The sequence below is a fragment of the Anser anser genome (assembly GCF_964211835.1).
Source record: "Anser anser genome assembly, chromosome: 6".
NCBI classification, from domain to species: Eukaryota; Metazoa; Chordata; class Aves; order Anseriformes; family Anatidae; genus Anser; species Anser anser.
The window spans coordinates 26263743-26287861 of NC_139726.1; the positions used below are offsets into that span (position 1 = coordinate 26263743).

A 24119-nucleotide genomic window follows, 5' to 3' on the forward strand; every position below is an offset into this window, starting at 1 on the left:
TGGGTCCTCTTTAGACCTGTAGCTGGTGTGCACCTTGTACTGGTACAGCCAGTTCTGACCCACTGGAAAGAACTGTGCAAAGGAACAATAAATAGCAATTTTATCAAGCGTGAGCACAGAAATTGTAACCTGTAGGCTGTCAGATATCTGATCCCTAAAAGGGGAACCACTGGTGCCCTTAGAACACAATGTGGGCTATGAACTGAAAAAGGAAAATGGCAAGACAGAGGATTAAAACAAATTATTAAATTTAACTACATCTTTATTGAATTGTGCATATTCCATTGTATAATGGTCTATATTGGGTACTCTATAATGTAGTATTTCTTTTGTCCTCTCTCATGCTTAAAAAAGTATATTTATACATATATTTATATATATTTATAATATGGCAAAGCTCCCCCCAACCTGAAGCTATCAGTCTAAAAGAGCTTTGATTTTTCTTTTTGGAAAGGGAAGAAGAGGGGAGGCAATCCCACTGAAAGACAGAATGTGCAATTTTCTTTTTAAAGCAGTAAACATGAATGTATTTATAGCACTCAGCACAAGTTTGCTGTACAGAAAAATCATCATTGCAATGACACTTTTTTTCTTACATTTGCATCCCCAGTATTATACAGGATATCACCAGTGGCCACTAACAATTAGTGTAAGCCATAAAACAAACTGCTACTCCAGTTAATTTCGGGTCCACGGCAGTCCACTAGAAGGAGAACTAAGATTTCAGTTACAACTTGTGAAAGAATTTCATTTCCTTTTTAAAGTACAAGCTTTATAGTGCTGCACCAAATCAGCAGCGAGGGAGCCTCTGGGCACAGGTTCCCTCGCTAAACTGCTCTTTGCCCCCACCCCTTGCAGATCTGTACCCCCAGTTACCAAAGGCAAGAGATGCACAACAGCTACCTGCGGCAGCCCTGCTCTCTTGCCAAACAGCAGCTGCAGCCCCTGTCCACTTGGATCCAGGACCAGCTGGTGCAAGAACATCTGTGTACCTGAAATTTAGCTCTGAATGCATCTTTGGCATCTTAGGAAAGGTGAGAGGAAACTGTTTTCCACTGTAGAGAACAGTTGGTTCCATTCCTAAGTGTCCTAACAGACGAGTTGCCTTTAAGTGTTAAATAAGGGGGTTTCCAAAACCTGTTCCTCAAGTTCCTTCTCACCCATTCCCCTCACAAAATCCCTGCTGTGGGGGACTGTGCATACATATAGCACCAGTTCCTGTTCCTCCAAATTCTTCTCTAGCTCACCTCACCGAGGCTGTGTAATTTTCCTGAAAAGAGAGCTCACTGAATCCTTGCCCTACTCAGCGCCTCGGAGCACCAAATATCCATCAGCCCAAATAACTACTTTTCCTATGTTAGTGGCAATTACTTTAATTTACTTAGGACAGCTAGGCGTGTGTTGTCACCTCATTTGCAATTTAGTGTCTTAAACTTTTCAAAACTAGACAAAGCCTGTGACTCATGGTATCACAGTATTAGTGAGTGGTAACCCCTGCAATATAATGCTGGTTTTGTCACTCATATGTATTTAATATATATATTAAATTGAAGGAGATAAATAATTCAGAAAGGAAAATTATTCAATTTCAGAGAAATTTATATTTCCAAACTTAAACTTTTAAATCCACCAGCATATTACAGAAACATCTATGGAAAACCTGTAGTGTTAAACACTCTCTGGTTTGGAGCCTGTCCCGAGTAACCAAGGGACTGCAAAGCTAAACACCAGGAGCCAGAAAATGGGGCTTTGGGAAGCTCCTCTCCAACAGAAGTAAGATTCCCTTTACCCCCAAATTAGGAGCACTGTTTGAACACGTGCAAAATCTAAACCTTAATAAAAGAAAGGCAAAAAAAAACAACCCACAAACCACCACCCACAAAACAACCAAAACCCCACAACAAACAAACGAAAAGCCCTCATATGTTCTGGCTGCACTATCACTACCTTCTGTCAGGAGTTTATATTGCTTTTGTGTTTGGTCTGATACAAAACTCCAGGAAAGCATCTGTGCTGACAAGGTGGAAGTCACATACGCATATACCAAACAGAAAATACGTTTATAAACTTCTGCCGCTACATTAAAATAAATGATAAAAACCAGGAAGAGCAGCAAGTCTTGGAAATTCTGTGTGACAAATCAAACGGAAATGTCAATACAGCTCTAAGAAGAATTTGGCTCTACGTTAACAAGATTTTCAAATGGTAAATCTAATTCTCTAACACAGTAAGTGTTCCCCAGCTATAGTTACAGCCAGTGAGCCATACAATGCCCCAGTTAATCAAGGAGATACAACTGATTTTAACATGACTGTATTGGACATAATACTCGTAATAAGACCCACTTACTTACTATCTTACTTTGAATAAGAAATTATTTTACCTGTAACAGCACCACTGAAGTACAATTTAGTTCTATGTGGTTTTCTGTAATAAGCAGAAAAATTCTCTTTTTTGCCCTTCTGTTGTTGAAGTGGCACTTTCGGTTCCTTTAACTGTGGAAAAAATAATTTTAACCCAGAGCAAAACTGGCCACACTTTCTCTGAGCTGATTTGTGTTACCTGGTTGCCTAAGAGCACAGAACAAAGAAATTAGAAAAAAACAGCAACAACAAAAAACCCTCTAAATGTGCAACTCCACAACAGTGAATCTTAAAATGCACTTGTTTAAATATTGCTCCCTCTCCCATCAGCCCTGAAACCAAAGTGATTCAGGTACCTTGACTCTTTCCCTGATGTGTCTGTCAATCACTCTGTATTGCCCTGCAGGAAATCACACAGTAAGTTCAGGAGAGGAGCTCTTTGGCTCTGAGGTCATGCACCAAGTTAGAGCAAGCAGTGCTTTGCTGCAGGAGAAAGCCACTGCACAGGGGGAAGCAGGAGCTTTCCTCTTCCACGTACAATAACTGGATTTTTTTTAATTTATTTACTTCCTGTGAGACGTGCCTAACCTCCTCCCCCAAACAAAGGTTTTGAAAGACAAAACAGAACCACTGGCATGTCTACTTCAACCAAATTACCTGTGATTTATTCAGAACCACTTGCTCAAAAGCTTTTCTTGTTACTATCATTTTTCCTCTACGATTAGTGCTGTTACGAGAGCCTAGTTTTCCCTTCCAAAGCAATTCCACAAGAGCGGAATTAAACTGGAGTGCCTGAGAAGACCAGGTTCCAGGTTCCTGCTTTCTACAGCTGTGCTGCATGCACAGAGAACCTCCCCCCTCTCTGCTGGCTGAACAGATCCCTGCTACCTGCAAAGGTGGATGCTACTGCTGCTTGGCAGAGAGGAAATTAAGAGCATAAAGAATGCAGCTGTCAGCTCTCACCTCCTCCTGCAGGAGCAGGGCTTTCCCTGACATACGCTTTAAGTGCCAAAGGGTATATACACTTCATCATGCCACATAACTATAACTATACTCAGTGTTTTAGGATAAAAGCATCTGCTATCTGTGGGTTCAGAGTATGAGATCTCAGCTCTCACATGCTAATTTTAGTAGTGCGAAAAGGATTACTGCCCTTGTTTGTAGCAAGAAGCATCTTGCTTTGTGTCTGAGCTTTGGCCCCTTTATTTTCTGATTTTACAAGATAAAATTGTACAATTCTGAGACCACTGCACAAGGAGAAAAATAACTTACTTGCAAATAAGGCGTGATATTTGCTGTCATAAAAACAGTAAATAAACTGGAAAAGCAAGTTCCATTGACAGGATCCATAAGCTGAAAAGGCAAACCAGGTTGTCCAAATCACTCTGTATCCAAATTTCAGCACGCATCTGAGACAAAGCTGCAGCCACTCACATTTCTGTATCACTACTGACTGATGAAGTACGTTCTACTAAGAAGGATGCGACCTTGCAACCTTTGCCAACACTTACTCTTTTTGCTGCGAACCTTGAGTTAAACTTCTGTCTCCCAGCAAGCTGTTACGCAGCCTGCAATGTTAAGCATGGATTCATTGTCCTGGGGGAGATACTGGGTAAATGAAACTGGGCACAAGAACATAAGAACAAAGTTCAAACGCCTCTGAAAAAACTGCACTGAAAACATTGCTCTGCCAAGTGCAAATCCTAGAGGTACCCGCACTGAGTGAACAGGAGAAAAAGGGTTGCAACCGTCACCCACCAGTGGAGCTAGCTATCTTGTAAGGAAAGGAAAACAGAGGGAGCAAGAATTCCCTGATTCTCATCTGGGAGCATGTGCTGTGTCAGCCCAGATGCACCCTGCCAGGGAGTAGATTTGTCCACTTACCTATCATCAGTAACAGCTGGGGGTTACGACTGTACTTGCACACCTTCTGCACTGGTGGGTGTGAGCCCCAGGAGCTGCATACAGTACAAAGCAGCAGGAGGACCAACGTAGAAAATTACAGCACCCATGAATTGCAGTATAGCTTAACAATCTTCCTGCGAAGTTACTTGCCAGCTATACTGAGCATGCTTAAAATCAACAATGCAAATGCTGTTAAGGACACTTGATAAGCACAAAAATAGTAGAAACAAAACTTTGTGAACAATTTGAAAGGTACAAAAAAAGTGCCTTTCCATAGCAGTGCTTTAAAAATGCACACAATGGTATATTGTTATTGCTCAAAAAAACTAGTCAGAAATATTAAAACAATTTCCAGAGGTGCTGAAACGGAGTTTATAAAATTATATGAAACAGGTCAACAGAGACAGCACCATTAATTTTTCTCTTTTCATGATGCACTTATTTAAAACTATATAGTTATAGATGTATCATTTTCCCCCTCTAATTGGCAAAACCTTTTTCCTATTCATAAATTATTCACAAAGATATTAATTTTATTATTTGGACTTAAAAAAAAAATAAGGAATAGGGGACACTCACAATATTTCTTCTCAATCTGAGTTACTCTAATGAGAGATCAGTTTCCGTCTTGTTTTACACACTTGAAGATACTGTCAGGTCAGGCTACTTCCTTTGATTCACTTTTTGGGGGAGGAAAGCATATAGTATTTGCTTTTGGAATAAAGGTAAACAGTAGAATCCTTTGCCAGCTGAGCCTTGACAGTATCCCTGTAATGACCAGGGAAGTTGTTAACAGCTGCAGATGGCATAGGTACAGTCCAAGTATTTTAGTTAATTTAAAAAGATTGTGTACCACTACCCTGTAATAAACATGCATAACACCCAAGACCACTTATCCTAATTACAATACCTTATTGTGTCCAATATGTAGGTAAGACTGTATAATCAAACTCCTGAAATACAAGATGAAGGACGCTAGTACTTGATACGGTGATTGTGACTCGGTAGCAATAAAAAAAAAAGGCAACTATGATAATCTATTTCCTACTCATACAGCTCCTTAAATTAAACTAATAGCAAACGTTATTGCCTCTCAAAGTTTTTTTCCAGTCCTCTCCCTTGACTGCTAGAAGCGCAACTTCATAATTAACAGATTTATGCATTGGTCACAGCCTCTGGCAGGTCAAAGAAAAGAGAATTCCAGCTGTGCTTGGCCTGAAATTACCATTCCCTTCGCTTTTTCGAGAAGGGAAAGTTTCCTGACAGTTTCTAATGAATTAGAACAACACTTTAACTGTTTCCAGACACTTATTTTTTTGTAAAGATAATACATCTGATCAGGCACAGACAAGGTGAGACTGTACACTGTAGCGTGTGTCTGTGTGAGAACAGAGTGTTCTCTACAGAAACCTACCTGTTCATTCAGGGAAAGAATGACACGTACAAGTGATGGATCCACACGGGTCAGCCTTGTGGGTTGGCACTGATTGCAGGAGTCCTGGCAGCTTTCAGAAGGGGTTAACACAAATGGTCATCTTGTGCCATAAAAACAAACGATCGAGCCTATTATAAACTTAAAATGCATAATGGATTGGAATAATACGTATTTATCCTAGTTACTTCATGGGCAAATAGTTTTCAATTAATTTGTAGCAGTGTATATTTTTAAACTATTTGGAAGGAAGGGGGAGGTTCTTTATAGTATAAATATATTTCACTCCAGCCCACTATATATAAAATCTATTTTCTTCGTCAGAACATACTCATTTTCAGTAGTATTATGACCAGAATGTTTTGGTATGTTGAGTCTGTATTTTTCAATCAATGACCAATGTACAATTACTAGCAGAACACCTCCACTTTGCACCATTATTTACCCATCACAAACTGCCAAAAGGTTTGTGGTGCTTTTTTTTTTCCTACTTCTTTTTCTTTCTTCTTCCTTTCTTTAAAGTGCCCTCTACATCTCCATCTCATACGGTAAGATTTGACTGGTAACAGAGTCTTATTCCCAATAATATAGTGACTGAAACAATAAATACGGCTCTACAAAAACATTCTGGTTATCTTCTATAATTGCGACGAAATATATCACAATATATTATATACCTACACTTATAATACATGCACAAACATGTCTCACATGGACAGACACTACAAAAATTATCTTCCCCCCAATGCAGAAAAAGTAAGAAAAAGGGATTTTGGTCCAATCCATACGAAGGGTAAAAGAAATTGAAAGGATTAAGTCGATGGCTCTCTACCCACCTCCCCCAATAAAATACTGACAACCCCAAGCCCCCAACTTTTTTGGCCTAGCCACAGAAGGGGAATGTCTCTATCTTTAACCTTAGCTACAGTTTGAGATCACCTCTTTTGACGGGGCTATTGTTCACGTCCCCCACATTCTCTCCAAGCGCATAACATCACAGGCTGCCTGACCACAGAGCAGCCCTCGAGTCAGAGAGCACCAGCCCCTGGGGACTACCAGTCCTGCGACAGCTTGGTGTTCTGATCCCTTTTGGGAGGTGCAGGCGGCGGCCCCCTCCGTAACGTTGCATAGCCAGATATATGACTGCCCTTGAAGCTGCTTGTCTTCTGTTGGTCAGCCAGAAGCTCCGGTGGGGGTGGTGGCAGGGCCATGTCGTCCATGGTGGCTGTGGGCTCTGCTCTGGACATCCGTGCAGACGAGAGGGAGCCGTGCCGGGTGATGGATTTCCGCTGCAGCGTCCGGTTGAGGTCTGCCAAGAATCCCGGCTGAACACTAAGGCTGGACTTGGGTGAAGTGGGCACTTGGGGGCCAGGAGTCACCGGTGGCTCTGCAACGTCTGCCTGTGTCAGCCGAGTGCTGTCATTCCGCTTCGGACGCGTGGGCGGTGGGGCTTTTTTAATGGATGGTTTTGACCATGCCTGAGGCTGGGGATTGACAACAGCAACTTTCGGGGAGGTACTGCCTGAAAACACGGATGGGATCTCAACTGGTGGGACAGGAAGATCTATTTCAGGTGGCGGTGGTGGAAAGTCTGAATCCGACGGTGGTGAAGGGAATTCAACCACGGGTTCCTTCCCAGACACACCTGGCGCAGGAGCCTTGGCTGGGATCCCTCCCTGCGGAACGACGATGGGCAAGCTCACACCAGAAAGGTTGAGCTTTCCAGGCTTTGGAGGGGCTGCAGGAGGCAATGAATCCTTCAAAGGAGACCCTGACGGCTCTGGTGGGTGTGCAAATTTGCTGACAAGGTGGTCCACTGAAGGTCTCTTGGACTCATGGTACTCAGTGGAGCTGGTGGATTTGATGCTGGAGTTCCGCTGAGGTGTTGGAGGTGGTTTCTTCCCTCCAGGGCTTGATGTCTTGCTGGTCTTTTTGACTGGAGACCCTGATTTGTCAGGGGGGGGAGAACCTGCAGAGGTAGCTGGGGAAGGAGGTGGAGGAGGAAACACTAAGCTGCTCTCTGGTGGAGGAGGGGGGAAATCCGGAGAGGGAACAGAGGCAGGCTGCCACTTGGGCTTCGCCTTCACCGCTGGAGGCGACTGGGGAGCCACGCTCAGTGGCAGGGGTTTCAGAGGCTGGGGCTCAGTGGCAGGTGGGGTGGGAGGAGGTGGGAACTGGCTGACTATCTGCTTCACCACTGACGGCACTGGGGACTGAGGGGAAGGAGGCGGCTTCACAGAGAAACTCTGCTGCTTTGGGAACGTTGGGGGAGGAGTGGGGCCTGGAGGGGCTGGGGGCAGCGGAGGCACCTGGGAAGAGGTGACACTCGGTTGTTTCTTAATTGCAAGGGGCAAGGGAACTGGCACAGGGGGGGTGACATGTGTGACCCCTGGTGATGCTGCCTTCCCGCTAGGCTGTAGAGGGAGAGCTGTCACGAGAGGCTTTGGGGGTGCTTGGGGTGGTGGGGGCGCAGGCACGGGGGGAGGAGGGGGCGGCAACGGGGGGGCAGCAGCAGCTGCAGCGGCAGCAGCCTGGCTTATATTTGGTTGCACCTGATGGATTTTGGGGGGGGGTGGCGGAGGCGTGAACTGTGGCACAGAAGGGGCGCAAGGCGCCGGCTTCAGCTGTGCCATGGCTGAGCCCGGAGTGGGAGGCGGTGGTGGAGGGGGGGGAGGTGGCATGACCCCGTTGGGGGGCACCAGGATCTGAGGCTTGCCCGAGGCTGGAGGGGGCGGGGGTGGCTGCTGTGCGGCTGGAGCCTTGGAAAAGGGCCCGCCGTGCTGGGCAGCGTTCTGCAGCCTGGTGATGGTGCTGTACTTGACGAACATGGTGGCGGGAGAGGCAGCAGATGGGGCAGCCTGGCTGGGGAGGGGGGGCGGAGGAGGTGGTGGGGGAGGTGGGGGTGGAGGAGGGGGAGGTGGTGGTGGGGGCAGAGGGGGGGATGGCTGTGAGGCTGCATAGGGGGTCGCCACTTTTGTCTGCGGGGACACAGGAGGTGGAACAGACATGAAGGGCCGACCTGCAGACTCCATTCGGGCCTATTGGGAAGGGAATTTTAGTGAAAGTGGAAAGGGAGAAAAAGAGAGAGAGGGAGAGAGGGAGGGAAGGAGACAAAGAGATTATAAAGTCAAGATCTAAATGTGCCTGTCATTAAAAATTAAGTGGCAGATCACAGCATGCAGGAAGTATTAGGAAAACAATGCAGCAAGAGACAGTTCTTCACACTTATCAAGCCTGAACCCTGCAGTCTGGCCACACAAGCTGGCAGAGGATCTGCCAGGAATCAGCGGGGCCAGGCCTACTGCAAGCTATGCCGAAATTGTGGGAGAGGCAGCTGTACCCAGTGAGACACATGGGTCCTCCTGCGGGCAAGCATAATGAACCAAACAGGACACTCCCCAGAGTGCCAATGGCCACAACAAAGGACGCTGGGCAGAGCAAGAGACTGCAGGCATCTCTTCAGCTCTGTAAGACTGAAGTTAAACCATACACGGCCTCCCAGAGCGTCTGACAAGCCTTTATGTTGTCAGTGCAGGCCTTAACACAGCTTAGTGTTGCACAGTGCAGAAATCCTGAACTGCTCTAAAACACATGAAGAGCAAGCTCTACAAAGGCGTATTTCTGAGGTCCTTCTCCACATGCTCTGACACTGAACACAAAAAAGAGGGACCACTAAGGTTTCCTAGGAAAATTTCCCCAGAAGGAAATGTTTAGAGACCTGCAACACAAGTTAGCTTAGAAAAGAAAAGCTAGGCATGCAGCTGTTATGTTATTCAGAAAAAAGAAAGGAAAGACAGGGAAAAACCGTCTAAGGGAAGGAGCAATGGGAAAGCAGCAGGCAATGCTTTCATCTACTCACTGGGTTTTGCTCAGGTTAAATTGCTTCTCTAAAATTGTATACCTACGTTCATGTTAAAAATTAAAAAGATAATTACATTACGCAAGTTTATCAACAACTTCCTAATACAAAGTGGTTTTTCTACAAGCCAAGTTGTGAACTTCACAGTGCACAGCTTAGAAACATGCATTAGAAATGCAATACCAACACGGCAACTAACCGCACTCAGTACCTACACTTCATTAGTAGATATTTTGCCACAAGTTAGCCCAATTACGTTCATTTTCGCTGTATAAGAATGTTTGCATATTGTTTTGTTTTAAACACAGGTGCACAGAGTTTCTATATGCACAGGAACAACACAAAAAAGATTAGGGTAAGAAACAACAAAGGGCAATTTACAACAAACATGGGGTGTGCCTCTACCTGTCACGTTAGGTCTGTGAGGCAGGAGTGTAACAAAGTTCTCGAGCTTCATCAACGTGTTCACATAACAAAACAGGGAGAGATCTTGATCTCTTGCATATGTTAGTCTGCAATTACCATTCTCCCAATCACCCAAGTTAATGAATTTACAAGTAACATCCCCTGACCTTAGTTCTGCCCTGTATAAGGCACCACGGGTGTGCTGACCTTCACTTTTGACACCTGAGACAGCAAAAGGCAACAGGAAAAAATAAAAGCGGCATCAACAGCGAGAGAGGGAGACTGACGCATAAAAGAACAGCTATCCCTGAATGGCAAGACTTTAGAGAGTCTTGAACAGGGAACTGTCCCTTATTCCTTGTCACGTAAAGCACACACAGTGAGCACGCATTCTGACACCTGTTGTATTATCCTATTTAAAAGAACATTTTTAAAACCTAACAAGAAAACAAGACATGACATTTTCACTGTCCAGCTGTGATGAATGTGAACAAGTGAATAAAATATTCTTTGGGCAAACAGCAGCATTTTGGGAAATTACATCAATAATACTAATATATATAATAATATACCAATTATATCAATAATGTTGTTTCCTTTCTTGCCACAGTTTAACATTTGCCCCTACCAGCCTAATTTATTGAGCATTTATGTTCCTTTGGCCAGAGCTGTACAGTATAAAAAAGCACGTATAGTAGTTTGGCTTAAGTTAAATTTGTGAACAATTTACTCAGAATTCTTTTTAGCATAGTTTCAAATCATAATTTTACATGGTTCATTTCATTTGGAGTCTTTGCAAGTTTCCATTCACCTGTGTCAACATGTGAGGATATGTACCTTTTAATGGATTTGTGCATAGAAGGGAATTCAAATGGATGAAATCTTGAAACATGGATGGCCTTTGATAGGGAGCAGTCTGAATATTTTATTTGTAAAAATGCTTTAATCAGATAACATAAAAATTATGGGGGTTTATTTAAATGAGCAATTGCCAGCGGCACTATGGACTTGTTGTGGTCCATAGTGCTAATCTCAAAATTTTCTCCAGAAGTTCACAGAGTGTAGTAGCAAAGAGTTCACATTAAAAACAAAACTTCAGAAAACAGTAACATGACAGTTCTCATAGCAGTACTCTTCCACCTCTGTTGGATACATGCTAGACAGACTTGAGTGCCCTGTCTTTTCCATCAACCCAGTCCCTGCAGATATGATGCACCCTGTACACATACACAAGCCATCCGCTGATGAACATGCAGCAGGTGTTGCACACATGCAGTAGAAAAATTTGAATCACAGTTTAGTAAGCTATGTTCCTGGGCCAAGTACTACATCACTATTACAATCAGATGATTTCCAAGCCAGCAGGCACTGCAGAAAAGTTACAAATCCCAAAGAACAGAGCCAAGTCAGTTTTCACATTGTGCCACCTGTGCTTTTTTATTTGAAAATGTGATGTTGCGTCTTATTTCTAGTTATTTATCTGATGCACCAATATGAGGTGTAGTGACCCATGGTTTTATTTTTAAAAATCTTCCTTCTCTATCTAGCTTGAACCTGCAGTTTGGGAAAGATTTGAGACTGACAGGAGAGAAGATGGCTTCCCACAGCATCCTGCCAATACACTTCCACACGTAACTGCTGCAGTTAATACCTGTATCATGGCTGTTCAGGAACCTGGAAATTCCTTTAAGCTTGACAACCAACCAGCTAAAGTGGTGGTTCCGCTGCGTGTGCAGGTACTCCCCAAGAACTACACCAGCCAACTACCAGACATAAAACTAACCAAACCACCACAGACTCTCGGAGTCGATGGGTTACTATCTTTTGTAACTCTCTACCAGCAACAGCAGATATCAAATCTGTCTCAATCCACAATTACTTTCAATTTTAGTACTTCTGCTTTAACCATGTCTATGTTTACTGCTTCCATTTCCACAGAATACAATAGCAACCATTGGAATAAAAACATTAGAGCATGTCTTAAATAGGTGTACCTGCCTCCAGATCTGTCATTTACATCTTTACAATGGAAAAATGTGACTGGTTAACTGAAGAAAGATCTTAATAAATTAATTTAATTCATCAGCTTATTAACAGCTGATCTTTTTATTTGGTCTTTACTCAACACTTATTAATAGGATTCTTGGGAAGGACTGTCTCATGCCTTCAAACACCAGGGGGGTTCTGTGCACACTAATAAAAACAAGAGCAGAAGGTTTCATGTCTGAACTCCCTGAAAAAGTGATTCCTGAAAAAAAACGTATGCAGCAGTGTATGCAAATAATATAGAGTAATAAAGTAATAAAGAGAAAAAAATCCATCCCATTCCAGACAGAGGTGGAAGAGGTAACACTCTGTCTTGTGCATTTTGTTGGGTGTTGGTTCTCAAACTAAAGTCTTCTTGTTACCTTGCTGGATTCCTCCAGTTGAGTGCCTCGCTTCCAGGCCTCAGAGAACATGGAGCTGACAATACTTTGGGAACGGACATGTCCAGTTGGCTGGGTGTCAGAAACTCCACTGTCAGACTGATTAGAATGATTTGATTGAGATTCTGTTTAAAAAAAAAGCAAAGAAACAGTTTACATTTCTAAATGTAAGATTAGAGCTAGTGTGCTTATAATGCAAGTCTGTGTGACATTTATTGGTCACGCTTGTTAAATGTGTTATCCCATCAAATAACATTGTTCCCACTAACGACTGCACAAGCTCCAGCTCACAGCCAGCCCACTGAAGACTGCTGTCTGGACAACACAACAGAGCAAAAAGACCATACTCATGCAGGCACAACAAATTTGACAAAGGAGCAGAACCACTATTTTCACAGTTTGTCTCTCAAGAGATTGTCTGGATCTTTGCCTATGGGCAGGGATTATTTCCCAATTGCCAATTTCAAATATTTCAGTTAACAAAAGCAGTTTACATCGTTAAAATAGGGACCTTGATTTCTTTTTTTCAAATAGATGAAGACAGCAGCATCAGGAATTTGAAATGAAGTTCCTCTTGGTATCAGAAAAATATTCTCTTTTGGAAGTGAATGAGAAAGTACGGTATGTTCTGAAAACACACACCACTAGAAGTAATAAAGGTTTTTGGATTAATATAGTCCATTTCCTGCAATAGCCTCTCCTGCAGTCTCCAAATAACTGTGAATAAAAAAGGTAGTTAAGTCTTTCCATTCCATTATGAGACAGATCACATTATTACCTGGCAAACTAGATGAGCTGGAGCCTGACTTGATACTGGAGCTAGACAAGGAAGTCCAGTCATATGCCGATTCTGTTCTCTTCAGTGCTTCCTGATAATTCATGTACAGTTGCTTCCCATACTAAGCAAAATGACAAACAAATGTAACAACTATACAGGCTGTGTACCCTTTTCAGACTGTTGATCTCCACCTCCGGCTTCTCTATTCCACCTTCTTTTTCCCCAGAGATAAAAAAGCAGGCTCTATGTAAAGGAGCTCACACAAAATTAGATCAGTGCAAATTTCTTTTTCTTTCATTTAGCAGCAGTGGCAACTTCCTCCTCCCAATCTTTTGCCTTTTTATTAGTGAATTGCTAAAAGAAATAAAAACAGTTTCTTTATGCTAGAAGAGACTGCATCAAACCACCCAGATAAATGCAAGAAATGGGCCAACAAATAAACTAAGACAACCTGGGGATCTTAGAAAAAACTCTGTCAAACCCGAAGTCTCATCTCTTCCCACAAGCCTTCTTTTTAATGTCTGTAAGAGAGTCGGCTGAAATCTAGCACAGATGTCAGTCAGAATTATGTCACGTGACAAAAAAGTACGGCAGAAATGGAAGGGTCCAATTTTTTTAGGGAATGAGGGATGTAAGAAGAAATATTGTATAGTTCACATTCAGAATAGTTAAATAAAAGGAATTTGGATTTAGCATGTATTTTGCCAAATAACTATAAATGGTTTCAAACAGATAATGACAACAAGTCATGACAACAGTGCAAGACTGGCTAGAGGAGGTTACCTTAGCAATGCGGATGCCATTGATCCATTGGTGTAGAGTTCTTACATCGTCACAACAAAGATACTTGATATACTGGGATTTCTTCTGGATCTGAGGATGCTGCAGAAAAAAATGTTAATCCCCACCGATATTTTAATAGCTAGGAATATAAGGAAAGCCATTTATCTTCTGAGTTTTATACAGACAAATTTATTGCTGGAAGCTCTTGCATGGTAGTGCATACTTTGGACCCATTTACAAATGTTTGAGAGTATTTCAGGAGGTGGGGGTACTGCTTTACACACAAATTGGCAGCATGTCCAGCAAACACTGACTTAAGGTTTGAAACACTAGCAAAGGGCGACTCTTGAGTATTTTAGTGCTGTACTTTCTACGTACCTACAGAGCTTTCTGCATCCCTAAGACTCTTTAGAAGTATTTATACTCTCAAGCCAAGCAGCCAGAACAGTGTCAGCTTGTAAAAACTGCAAGCAAGGGATAGTCAAAGTGTGAAGAGTTGTCTCCTTTAGTGGTCTATGGACTAAATCACCACCTGAGGGAGACAACTGTTTTAGCTTCCTCTCACCAAAACACGCTGTCAGAAAGCAAACATACTCTACTCTGCTTTTGCATGGCTTGAGTGAGATCCCACAAATGACATACTGTGAGCACAATTCTGTTCTCAGCTTGTAGAGCCTTCAAGATCCCTGTCCTACTGATACACGGCTGTCATTTAAAATACTCGCTGCTCCCAGTTGCATGTAGAAAAGGAAAAAATATTGTATTTATAAATACAGAAGAAATAGATTTTAATTTTTTTTTTTAAATCAAACAATGGAAATCACTCTGGATGGATTACTCAGTTGTTTGCTGTCTGTGCTGCAGAAGTTACATGTCACAGAGCTGTCATGGCAACTGTGAATACTCAACTTATTATTATCCTGTATTAGCTTATAGACCAGCAATAGAGTTTTGCTAGATGTTCATAGGCATTTCAGTTTTACTGGAGACTGTTTTAAATATATATCAAAGAACTTTTAATCTCTTTTCAGACTGTTTTCTCTTGCTACGTCTTCCAAACACAATCGTTTCAAAATGAACATGAACACATTTATCTCCATAACCAGAATATATATAACTAACTTCACTATGACTTTAGATCACTGTTTTTGTTTTTCAGAACTGATCTCTTTCACATACACATTGTGTAACACACAAAATCAATTGTGTATACAAAAAAAAATTGCATGGCTTCTATTTTGTTGATACTGATATAAAACACTGATTTAGCACATTGAGAATTGAGGAAAGCAGAACTCAATGTAATTGGTGATTCGTCAGTTCCACACTAAAAATATAGCTCCATTTTGTATAAGTTAGCCAACTAACTTTATGACATGAATCTACTTAAATAATAAAGGAAAACTTAGACATGTTACATTTTGACTTCAACATTTCCATGCCTTCCCTTACACTCAGAATGGCAATATATATATTTTTTAAATCTACTAAGATAAGACTTAGTTTGATTTACTCTGGGTGATCAACAAGTTTGAAAAAAAATATCCATTTTAACCTGTCAAAATGACATGGATAGAAAGTGACAAGCAAGCAGAAGAAAACAATTTAGTTCAAGTAACCTAATACCTACAAACACAGGTATTTTTGCCTTTAATTGTCTTCAGTTAACTGTGCCAAGGACTTACAAGACCAGAGAATATACTTCCAATTTCAGTTTTATGCTTTTTCTCTTAATCTCATGTTCCATATTAGATATCCAATCTACCTGGGGTTATTTAACCTAGAGAAAAGGAGGTTCATGGGAAACCTCAAGTTGCCACAGGAGGTTTAGGTTGGATATTAGGAAAAATTTCTTCACTGAAAGTGTGGGAAAGCATTTGAATAGGCTGCCCAGGGAATTGGTTGTGTCACCATCCCTAGATGTATTTAAAAGATGTGTAGATTTGATACTTAGGAACATGGCTTAGTGATAGACTTGGCAGTGCTAGGTTAACGGTTAGACTTGCTGATCTTAGAGATCTTTTCCAACCTAAATGATTCTATGATTCTACCTCTCAGTGGGCCCAAACACATATTGCCCTGTCTGTTGAAAAATGAAATCCTTCTTTCACACCATATATAGGCAGCCACACGTTCCAGGCACATAAAACATTCTAATGTACTGACATGCATAACACCGCAAGAGATGGGAATTAGGGAAGATAAAAGTTCAAATGAAAATTTTAAGCACAACTGTAACTATCTCATTACTTGCACCATTTTCAAATCCATGAAAACACTTTATTTGCTATGAACATACTGTGAAAATCTGTTTTTAAAAAGCTTTGTAGCTAGCTATCTTGCAAGAACTAACACCATTTTGAGAAACGTGCAGGAGTCAAGAGAGACCGGGAGATGAGTTGATGCAATTTAAAATAACTGAAAGCACTCAAATCCCACCGTTTAAGATCAGGTCATTACTTTTGTAACATTTTTTCTACTTGTTCTATTTGTCCTTTATACACTGAAGTTTCTTCCTTTATAGCATCCCCTTTCCCTCTGATTGGGCAATATAGGTAGCCTTGACACTCACAGTATTGATTTCTGCACAACTCTGGACCTATGCTCTGAGAAGACAGGAACTCCCTGACATTAGTGCTTCAAGGAGCACTTCCACTGAATCCGAACTGTTGTAAGGCATACAGTTTCCAAAGAAAGATTTTAGTGTTATATTTTATAGTAAAAAACAAACAAACAAACAAAAAAACCACCAACAACAAAAAACAATTAAATAGACCAGGACTCAGTCTGGAAGTAAGGCAATTCAGGGCAATATGAAAATGTTTACGAAGTCACAAAGAGCATGGAGAACAAGCAACTGTTCACTTACCAATACAAGAACTAGGAAAAATAAAATGGAAAGCAACTGATGGATCAGAAGAAGTAAAAGAACATATAAGGTTTATGCTAAAGGTTTCTTGGGGTTCCAAAACAGAATAACTGAGATCCACTCCATGACTCCCTAAATTTCTAAAGGCTGAAAAAGTATTCTGCTAAGTATCTCTGCCAGACTGTTGTGTACTTCTAATTTTTCCCTAAGCAGCTTATAAAGAAAGGCCACTGTCAGAGAAACCAAGAATGCTAGATGAACCCAGTAACACCATTCTTCTGTTGTTCTCTGTACTTATTACAAGGAACTAAGACTAGTGTGGAAATGTCTGAAGCTCTTAAATTGCTATTTCTAGTGGTAGGAGTTTTAAAACAATTAACAAGTTACCTTCAGCACTAAACAATAGTCTGTGGGTGCTTTGTATTTGTTCCGATAGTCTTGTCCATAGTAAACGTTGACATGATCTAGCTGTAGAAAGCATACAAGATCCCGCGAGACCTATTAAATACAAAAATACTCATTTACAAAATATCCTTTTAAGAAAAGCACGCACACTGAAAAAATCAGTCTAGTGTTAAGATTCAATACTAATATAAAGTCTAGTTACAGTCTAATATTAGTTTCAATCTGATTTAAATACTAACAATACAAAAAAGGGATACAGCCATGTGTAAACTCTTGCATCAGACATTTATTCTTTTAACAAGGTTATTCTTCTTCAAATTCAGTCCATTTTTATGTGTGTGTGTGTTTTATTTATATTTTGCCTTCTGACCACATTTTACAGCAGGCTGCTAATGATTATTCAGAGTTGGTATCAGGAGAGAGCAAATAGGACTGATTTGATCAGAAACTTTAACAGCTGCTTGTTATATTTCATCTTAGTAATAAGCAAGGTCCCCAAATTCCAATCTGACCATAAGTATACTTCTTATGATGTTTGGCAGTGATTGTAGGGCACAGAATTTCAACAGGATATCTTGCATATAGATTGCTTTAATGAAGTAAAAGGCTATAGAGAGAACGTTTGAGATGTATTAAAGTCTAAAAGGGAGCTGATGCACTGGGAGAGCACAGGGACGATTTTCTCTCCATTGACAGCTATGGGGGAAGCAAACTCCCTGTGCTGCAAACCAGTTCATGCTGCCAAGACCCACAGATTCGTGGATGACTTGAACTTGCAGGAGTTCAGCCTTGAAGCTATAATGCATTTGTAGCAGCTTTCTATTTCCTTTTCATTATCGAAACATACAGAACAGTAGTAAATGACACTGAACGATATTTACCAATTTCAAAAAATGTACCACAAATTGGTCCAAAAAAGAATCCCATTTATATGAAATAATTAAACCCAATAAAGTTATGCATATTGATTGTGAAGTTGGGTCTTGATATTTTATGACCAGAACTTGCAGTGCAATTTGGTCCTTCATCTGAATTCTACTTGAGAAAAGACAGTCTCTTAACTCCACCAATCCTTTTTCTTCGGTGTTTCTGACCACCTAAGCCTGAACTCACTCAAAGAGCAGACCCCTGTTGTCATGAAATTTGGGGTTAGACAATTTACATCAAGTGCCACCACAGTAATTTAAAGTAAATTTATAATTTTCTTCCATGATAAAGCTGCAGTGTTACTTTAGGGATGTGGCTCTGGTCAGGGCATAGCTAAGCCAAACTCTGAGGCTGACGCTTGTGCACAAATGATTTACCAGCAATAAACAACTCGGAGAAATTGCTTTAGAATAGCATACCTTTGCCTTCCCTTTAGGGACATAATAGATTCCAGAAGCTCGAAGAAGAAAGTAACGTTTCTTCCAAGACTTCTTACCATCCTCTTTCAGCCACAAAACTCCCTCAATTTCTGGCACAGTTACAGAACTTCCACAGAAACACTCCTGCAGATGAACACACAGTGGTTTGGGAAGAGACAGAAAGAGAACATACTGCATGCAGGTCTTTTTTCAATGATTGAAATTCTGAAATTCTTTATCTAAGGAATGCATACACAACAAGTACTTTCTCCATGCAATAACATGACCCAGAGATTACATGCAGAAAGTCTAATGTAAATCAGACAAATACCGTACAGGATCTTAGCATTTTCTCAACAGAAATATTAGTAGCTACTGTAAAGATTTTCTAACCACTGCTTATCAGAAATATCCTCCCAAGAGCTTTACTGGCCTTAGAGCCATGAGGTCACCTTATAGATAAAGCCTCATAAGTCTACATATACACAAAACCTAACTACATATGCATCCATTACTTGAGTACTTGTTGCTACTAATGCCAATACTACATTTCCTGTTAAAGTTCTATTTATAAAAAGCTAACAGCAGAAAGAAAAATGCATTAAATACACTCCAGACTAATACACAGAACAGAGATTTATGAGGAATCCTAGAAGACAGGTAGAATTAGACAGCATTACAACCTTCTGCATGTTGTGGCTCCAAACAACTTTTTGATACAGCTTTTTGAATACTTTCACATAACCACTTATTAAAATCTGTAGTACTAATAGACTAAAAGTCTGCAATATGCTACTCCTAAGAGTAATTGTATTATTAAGTATGATCAAAAATTAAATATTGAAAATATTTACTTTTGTGTAACAATTGAAATCATAATCATTATTCCGGAAATAAAGTGGAAGCATGGGTATGTCTCTACAAAAACGTCACAAAACCATTCTGGTTTTAGCTTATAGATACTATTTGTACTGCTTGCTTTATTTGCTCCACACTTACTTTTTCTGTTGTCCTCAGTTCTGTAAACTATTTAATGTGTTCAATATTAAATAACTTCCTTTTCTGTCACTCATTTTTTAAATTTAATTTTTCGTGGTTTATTTTGAAATGTAAATGAAACTATTTTTAACTGCTTTTCTTACTAACAAAATTTAAAATACTAACACAGACTCTTCAGTGAAACAGTGCTATAGAATTTTGTAGAGAATAACAATTTGGAGAGAACTAGTTTTAAAAAAATATTTCTACCACCTCAGATAAATACAAGTTTTGACTGTGTTTAGCCACAGTTAGAGGTAACCTCACTTTGGTTACCAAACAAAATAAGGACACATTTTTATTAACCGATTTTATATGAAACGGTAACATTAGATTAGCCATTTATCTCGAATGCAACACATTCCATTCCATTTCCCCAGAACTACATTCAGCTCCGTTCATGTATTTCAATAACCACAACCTTTTAGAGTTTAACTTCAAACACTGGTATGACTATTACGTCCTTTTTATTTTGGAATTCTTACCTCTAGCAGCACCTCTTTATTTCTGTCTGCCATCTCAGAGGTTTCTTTTTTCCCCAGAAGATAGTTCTGTAACAAGAAAAACTCAGTATTTCTATAGGCATCATGAAATGTAACCAAATAATATTTCTCATGTCCCTTTCTGCAGCAGTAAGAAGAAACAGCTGTTATCTAAGAACATTATGTTATTTAAACAAAACTTTATAGTCCAATTGAGACTGTCAGACTGCTAAATATTACATGGATGTTAATTACTACCACCTTTTCCAGTAGTATGAATCAGTCTCTACTCCTGGCCTAACAGCCTCATAACAACATTATCCTTGCTTTCTACACAATTAACAGCTGACTGGTACAATGTATCCAGAAATAAAAATACTGGGAACTTGAAAACCTCACAAAAAATAATAAACAGGTATTTTAAAACTTGTTACATCCTGCTTTTATTTATGTGTTGACAGAAGCACACACAGAAGAAACATACTTCTTTCCATGTTATGCTTACAGTTCTCTGAATATTTTTCATGAAGAATTACTAAATACTCCTTGTCTTCTTAAAAACAACCTAATTATGCATGGGTACTATATCTTATTTAGTAACATTCCTTGAACTCTTTTTCAGCTTGGAAAGGACTGGGACTGTGAAAGTCTTCCTCTTCCTAGCCTCTAGCTCTTACTGGAGAGCTAAAAACAGTATTCATGAAGTTTAGCTAGATCAAGACTTTAAATGGAGGATAAATGCATACATTAAAATATTGGTTTTGTGCTGGTACCTTATTCTTATAGACAGTACCTACCATATGTATTAACAGTAACCATTTATCAACTATGTGTTTTTAAAAAGAATTTTTTTTTTTGCAGTTTTTCAGCTTTCTCACAAACCACTTGAAAAAGACTTGGTTTTCAATTTTTGCTCAGAAGTACACAGTCTGAAAGGATGGCCATGCAAAACAGACATTTAGCTTGCTAGATAAATAGGAAGTTCAGATCCAAGAAATTACCACATATATGTCATACTGATATAAACATAATCCATGACACCAAAAGACAATATTTTAGCTAAGACTTACAAGAGAGCAAGTGATATTATATGCAGTTCTTTTCAATTCCAAATCTTCAAAGAGTCACCTTCTGCTTTTCTGTTCCCTTTAACACTTTCCTCCACCCCCTTATGGTACTGAACTGCTACTGGATATCAAATCTGTAGCTGTCATCTGGAAATCTCCATTACCACCCGTTGACAATCAGTGCGCAAGAAAAAAAGAGGACCCTTAGGTTTCCTAACCAGGGAGCAGGATAAAGGGCATGTTCTCTTCTCTTGTCATTCAACCGTGGAGTGGCTATCCTCTCTGATTCTCTGTTCACCTTCTTGCCAACAAAATAACAATGCACAGAGGAGAGGCATTATTCTGAGCAGTATCTGTCAACACCTTTGTATTATCACATATTTACATATGTGCAGAGCATGGAGTATTGGTGCAAATACCATAAAACTGCCTGCCTTTATCTCCATTAAAATTACCCACAAACACATTAGAAAACAGACTGCTTCAGCTCATGTTTTTCTGTTAGGGACCTGATTTTGTACCAATCACAACATGAATGTACATGGCACTGAGATGTAAAGTTGCATAGCGTTTTTATACACATAAAAATATCAAACTAAAAGTATTGAAATTAATGCTACAAAAAGTAGTAAGAAACTGAAATCAGGCATGCATGCGTGCGTAAACGCATACATTCACCACGAGCCTCGGGATTACCTGGGGATTCTTGAAAAGTGCGTATTTCTCTATACGTTCCACAAACATTAGTTTGTTTTGACTGTCTCTTGTCCAGTTCAGAAGATTTTCAACTAAATTTTCATGATCTTCAAAGATCCTTTCTGCAGCAATAACAAAAGAGCAAATACATTTTAGTCTGTTACATTTTGCAAAAGAAGCTACTCTGTAGTTGCATTTTGGACACAAGAAAGAATATAGAAAGAAGTATAGAAAGAAAATACAGTTCAAGGTCTAGCAAAATGGGGAAAAAGTTTAAAACACAGTAAGAAACTAAAAGAGCTTAGTCAATTTTCAGAAATGCCTGGCTTAAATTTACACATACACACACTCAGTACTCTCACTTCCCTCTCCTCAGGCGGCTTATGGTCTGTATATTAAGCCTTAACAACACATTTTTTGCTATGTCACAATGCTTACCATCCTACTTGAGCACAATGGACTCAAATAACAATATTTGAAATGTTATGAGTAAAAATAAAAAAGCTATCACATTTATATGTAGTCTGGTCCACAGAGCCCCTGAAGGAATTTATGAGGTGGCTTTTTCAGCACAAGATTTCATTCTATATACCTAGTCACTATCTCACTCTCATAAAGTAACCAAAAAAGTAATAGACAATGATCAGAGAGAAAATGAAATGTTTCTGAAATGCAGAATACCCATAGTTAGTGTGGGTATGGTACAGGAATTCTGAAAACTGACACAGTATTTCTTACAACTAATCTGTCTGGGTAGATAAATGATCAGTGGCTTCCGAGAACACTGAGCTGTGACTCTGTTGAAATGGTCATCACCAGTACAAGATAAGGAATATAGGCAAAAAGGAAGAGAGGAAGAAAAAAAATAAAAATTTACTGAAATGGCCAAGAAATATCTTAAAATCCTTATTCTAAAATAAATAACGAATAATATATCTTTGAGAAACCACTGGACCAACTTTCTCCTCCTTTAAAAGACACTCAAGCAGAATCTTTCTTTCTGCATTTTGTTCCGTCTTCATATAGGCCATACAGTGGCACTTAAGCAAATTAGTTCTTTCAGAATCCTTGGGGACTTGCTTGACCTTTCATTAGCATGTGAAAGCAGAATATGTTTCTCAACCCCAAAATCAATTACACCACATTTTTACAGAAGGCATATGTCACTGATCACATTCAGACCTAGGATCTATCACTAAGAAAGACTGAGATGACAGGTGGCACCTCAACATCCTTAGTAATTAAGAATACTAAACAGGGTGAAAGCAATAGAATGTCATCTGTAGGGAATGAATGAAGGTTTAAGGTGACATAGGCATAACACAGGACATTACTGAGGTCTCAGTGACATCTTTCTAAGGTGCTTTCGAATTACAAACTCAACACCAAGCTCTATCAGCAACACAGCAATGCTGTCTTCCAAGAATGTAAAAAAACGTTACCTAACAGAAGAACAGAACAGAAAGATCTTGAAGGCTGTGATACACAAGCTTAAATCTCACCACAGCCTAATTAGGGAAACTGGATAGCTTTCCAAACATATCAGTTGCTATTAACAATAACTGAACTCAAACACGAAACAAAATATTCACCAACTATGTATGTACGCCTACTTCGCAAAACAGAAAATAATGCAGTGTTCCCATTATTGAACTTAATACATAGAATTAAAAAATTATAGCTCTTGGTTATTTCATATACCTATTCTGCTCTAACAATAAAAATGAAAACAATCTTTGTACAAACCAAAAGAAACCTTCCAGAGTCATTTTTGTTAAAAACCTGCAGAGTACAACTGGGAAAAGCATTTCATTCTGTATCCGTTTCTACATTTGTGAAATGAAAGTAAATATCACTAAGTTCTTGGGCAAAGCGCATACAAAGCTACTGGTTAAACCATTACATAGTGGCCTTGTACTTCATGTGCATGTATCTAAAACAGACTCCTCAAAAATTAGTTAATCGCACACATTTGAAGCAGACCACATAAAAAGCAAAGACGAACAGGAATGCTACAGACCACACGTCTTTCTTCACAGTTTGTTAGCTTAACACTTTCACTGCATTTCACTGCACTGTGCAAGCAATGAACAATCAACTAACAAAGATAACATGACAAACACAATGTGAAGGTAGATAGGTCTTCTATGCCTAGCTAAGGGAAAACATCATAAAAAAGGTGTTCCTTCCTCCTACATACGTATTTCCATAAATGAATGTTTGGAAAGATGAACTGGTTGCAAAATAACCCAATACAATATAAAA

The 24119-nt window shown here is 39.9% G+C and overlaps 1 protein-coding gene across 14 annotated transcripts in view; it reads right to left on the minus strand.

Annotated features, from left to right (window-relative positions):
- Positions 1 to 244: 244 nt before the first annotated feature.
- The window catches only part of RAPH1 (Ras association (RalGDS/AF-6) and pleckstrin homology domains 1), a gene marked incomplete at its 5' end in the record, with an annotated part of 344080 nt that continues 320205 nt past the window's right edge, over positions 245 to 24119 (minus strand). For 4 of the 14 annotated variants that reach the window (XM_083842783.1, XM_083842784.1, XM_083842782.1 and 1 more), the window contains 8 exons: positions 245 to 8738; positions 12373 to 12515; positions 13169 to 13289; positions 13952 to 14050; positions 17208 to 17318; positions 18572 to 18715; positions 20095 to 20160; positions 21855 to 21976. In XM_083842783.1, the coding sequence (XP_083698909.1) occupies positions 6753 to 8738; positions 12373 to 12515; positions 13169 to 13289; positions 13952 to 14050; positions 17208 to 17318; positions 18572 to 18715; positions 20095 to 20160; positions 21855 to 21976 (2792 nt within the window). In that variant the 3' untranslated portion in view covers positions 245 to 6752. The other 10 variants (XR_014586375.1, XR_014586376.1, XR_014586377.1 and 7 more) reach the window with 10 other exon arrangements.